The sequence below is a fragment of the Aquarana catesbeiana genome, linkage group LG09, assembly GCF_042186555.1.
Source record: "Aquarana catesbeiana isolate 2022-GZ linkage group LG09, ASM4218655v1, whole genome shotgun sequence".
In the NCBI taxonomy this organism is placed as follows: domain Eukaryota; kingdom Metazoa; phylum Chordata; class Amphibia; order Anura; family Ranidae; genus Aquarana; species Aquarana catesbeiana.
The window spans coordinates 143,000,342-143,003,802 of record NC_133332.1 but is presented as its reverse complement, the minus strand read 5'-3'; the positions used below and the strand labels follow the sequence as shown (position 1 = coordinate 143,003,802).

General features: G+C 49.8%; 1 protein-coding gene across 1 annotated transcript; it reads left to right on the top strand.

Annotated features, from left to right (window-relative positions):
• Positions 1 to 1,959: 1,959 nt before the first annotated feature.
• On the top strand, positions 1,960 to 2,881 carry LOC141108987 (integrase/recombinase xerD homolog). The gene is made up of 2 exons (XM_073600944.1): positions 1,960 to 2,696; positions 2,803 to 2,881. Exons 1-2 carry the CDS (start codon positions 1,960 to 1,962, stop codon positions 2,879 to 2,881), a joined length of 816 nt encoding a protein of 271 aa, XP_073457045.1.
• The last annotated feature ends 580 nt before the right edge of the window (positions 2,882 to 3,461 follow it).

Here is a 3,461-nt window from a genome sequence, read left to right as displayed (position 1 = left end):
CCCCAACCAGTTTTTTCCAGGTGGGACCGGTGGACCTTCCTCCCAGGGACATACGGTCGGAAACAAAAAGGGGGTTTGTTGGCAATACAACACCGGGACCTGCAGGTTTGGAGCCTCATGTAAGTATAAACACGAGTGTTCAGGATGTGGGGGATCCCACCCGGGGTCAAGGTGTTTCAAACAGGGAAAGGGTAGGCAAGGAGAAGCTGCAAACAAAAGGGAGGACCCCGGTGAGAGTGGAAAAGATGTGGCCGTTTCTAGGTAGGTACCCAGACAAAAAAGCAGCGCAATTGTTGGATGAGGGTTTCTCAGTGGGCTTTAGGATACCCTGCAATCTGTCGGTTATCCCGCCAGTGTCGCCTAATTTAAAGTCAGCTATGCAACACCCAGAGGTAGTTTCAGAGAAGCTAAGGAAGGAGGTGGCATTGGGTCGGATGGGAGGTCCTTTTTCGGGGTCTCCGTTGGAGAATTTGGTGGTGTCACAGCTGGGTGTGGTCTCATGAATGAACCCGGAAAATTTAGACTAATCCATCATTTAGCCTTCCCAAAAGGGGGGTCGGTCATAGATGCTATAGACCAGGGTGAGTGTTCCGTGACCTATACATCATTTGATGCGGCAGTGGGATGGGTGCGACGGTAAGGAAAAGGGGCTCTCATGGCAAAGGCAGATGTGGAATCAGCTTTCTGACTGCTGCCAGTACACCCGGACAGCTTTCGGTTATTGGGATGTCATTGGAACAACGAATTTTACGTCGACCAATGCTTACCAATGGGCTGCTCTATATCATGCGCGATATTTGAGCAGTTCAGCTCATTTGTGGAATGGGTTGTCAGGGAGGTGTCAGGTGTGAATTCTATAATTCATTACCTGGATGATTTTCTCTGCATGGGCCCAGCTGATTCGAGGATCTGTGCGGTACTTTTGGCTACGCTGGAACACATCGCAGACAAATTCGCCATTCCATTGGCGGCTGACAAAACGGAGGGACCGTGTACGGTCATCACGTTCTTGGGCATTGTGCTGGACACGGAGGCAATGGAATGCCGGTTGCCGGACGATAAACTGGAGGACCTGAAGAGGGAAATTGCGGGGCTCATGGGTTTGCGAAAAGTGCAGCTGAGGACGCTACAATCGGTATTGGGCAAGCTTAATTTTGCATGCCGCATATTACCGATGGGGAGGGTTTTTTGTCGCAGGCTGTCGGCTAGCACGAGCGGCGTAAAATCGCCAAGGCATTTTGTTCGGTTGAGAGAAACTCACAGAGCGGACTTAAGGGTGTGGCACACCTTTTTTAAGCTTTTAACGGGAGGGCTTTCTGGATGGCTGATCCGGTCAGCAATTTTGACTTGGAACTATTCACTGACGCCGCTGGTTCAACAGGTTTTGGGGCCTTTTTTCAGGGACAGTGGAGCGCTGGGCCTTGGCCTCAGTCGTGGGTGGAAGCAGGATTTACAAAAAACCTGGTGCTGCTGGAGTTGTTTCCGGTAGTGCTGGCGGTGGAGTTATGGGGAGCATCATTCAGGGACCTGAAGGTGCGTTTCCACAGGGACAATTTAGGTGTGGTACAGGTAATTAATAGGAGCACGGCATTGTCTCCGCCAGTGATTAGGCTATTACAACACCTGGTACTACGTTGCTTGCAACTGAATGTTTTCATTCACGCTGTCCATTTACCGGGGGGTGGAAAATGTTATAGCTGATGCGTTGTCTCGCTTCCAGTGGGAAAGGTTCCGGGAGTTGGCGCCGGAGGCGGAGCAACACGGGGTTCCTTGTCCCGACTGGCTGTGGGGGATAGCATTGGCCTCATCGCTGGATGGATAAAGAACTCGGTAAGTGGGTCCACGTGGGCGGCTTACACGAGGGTATGGCAGGAATGGATGGATTTTGTGCACGAAATTGGGGAGGAGCCGGTTGGTGGAGAGGTGAGATTGCTGTTGATATACTACATTGCCAGAAAAATGGAGGAGGGTGTGTCTGCATCAGTAGTGAATAAGAATGTAACTGGGTTGGCCTTTCTGTTTAAATTGCAAGGTCAGAGAGATTTTACAAAAGACTTCTGGGTACGGCAGGCAATGAAGGGTTACAGAAAGGCTTGGGTTAGGAAGGATGCAAGAAGGCCGGTGACATTTGAGATTTTGCAAGGTGTTATAGCGCAACTGGAGTGGGTGTGTTCCTCAGGTTACGAAGTGCTGTTGTTTAAAGTAGCCTTCTTATTAGCGTTTTTTGGGGCTTTTAGAATAGGTGAGTTGGTTAGCCCTTCTAAGAGGGTACAAGGTGGGCTGGGTTATCAGGATGTGAAGTGTGAGGAGGAAGTTTTGCAGTTGTATTTGAGAAAATCAAAGACTGATCAACTGGGAAGGGGCAGAATCGTGAGGGTGTATCCAGTTATGGGTTCTTTGTTGTGCCCAGTTGGGGCAGTTCGGGAGTTTTTGGGTTTTCGCCCGGTGGGGACGGGCCCCTTTTTGGTACATTCAGGTGGTGAATTTTTATCCAGATTCAAATTTGGGGCAATTTTTGCAAAATGTATACGGAGATTGGGGCTGACTGAGAAGGATTTCTCGTCACATTCCTTCAGGATGGGAGCAGCCACGGAAGCAGCCAGGAATGGATTGGGGGAGGAGACTGTGAAGAGGATTGGTAGATGGGAATCCAAGAGGTTTCAATCTTATGTGCGGCCCAATCTGGTTATTAGCTTGTAGGTCAATTATTTTATGTGCCATAGAAAGAGGGGTGATGGGGTTGGTAAGTGTTAATAGGGTTGTTGGTTATAGTATGGTTTTTTCTGTGTTTGTTTATTTCAGATTCGCTGCCGGGGATGGTCTGGATCATGGGTCATTCCTATGTGGCATGGGGGGCTCGGAGAGGGGACGCCTGCCATGAGGGTAGGCAATTGGGTTTTAGCAGGAGGGAAGCGTGCATAAAGCTTTTGGGGATCCCAGGCATGTTGTGGGGCAGATTGGTGTCAGAGGTGCAGCGTTACGCGCAGCGCGATAGGCCGCCGGATGTATTGGTAATACACGCTGGTGGTAATGACCTGGGTATTAGAGCCATGGTGGACCTGAAGCGCGACATCAAATTGGATGTTTTGTGGTTAAGAGAAGCCTTTCCAAAAATGGTGATTGTCTGGTCAGACATGGTGGCCCGGACTTCATGGAGGATGGCTAGATCAGTTGACGGCGTCAACAGGGCCCGTAAAAAAAATAAATAGGGAAGTGAGCAAGTTTGTAGTAAATAATGGTGGGCTGGCGGTTAGGCATTTGGAACTCGAGTTTGAGACATGGAGGTATTTACGGGCGGATGGAGTGCATTTGAACGAGGTTGGAATTGATTTGTGGGCCTTAGGGCTACAAGATGGCATACAGAGAGCACTTCGGGTGTGGAGGGGCACCCAAGATTAAGGTATTATTCTTGGGCTCTGTGGCGAGCGTTGGTCTGGGCAAAAAGAAGGTAGATGGTAAAA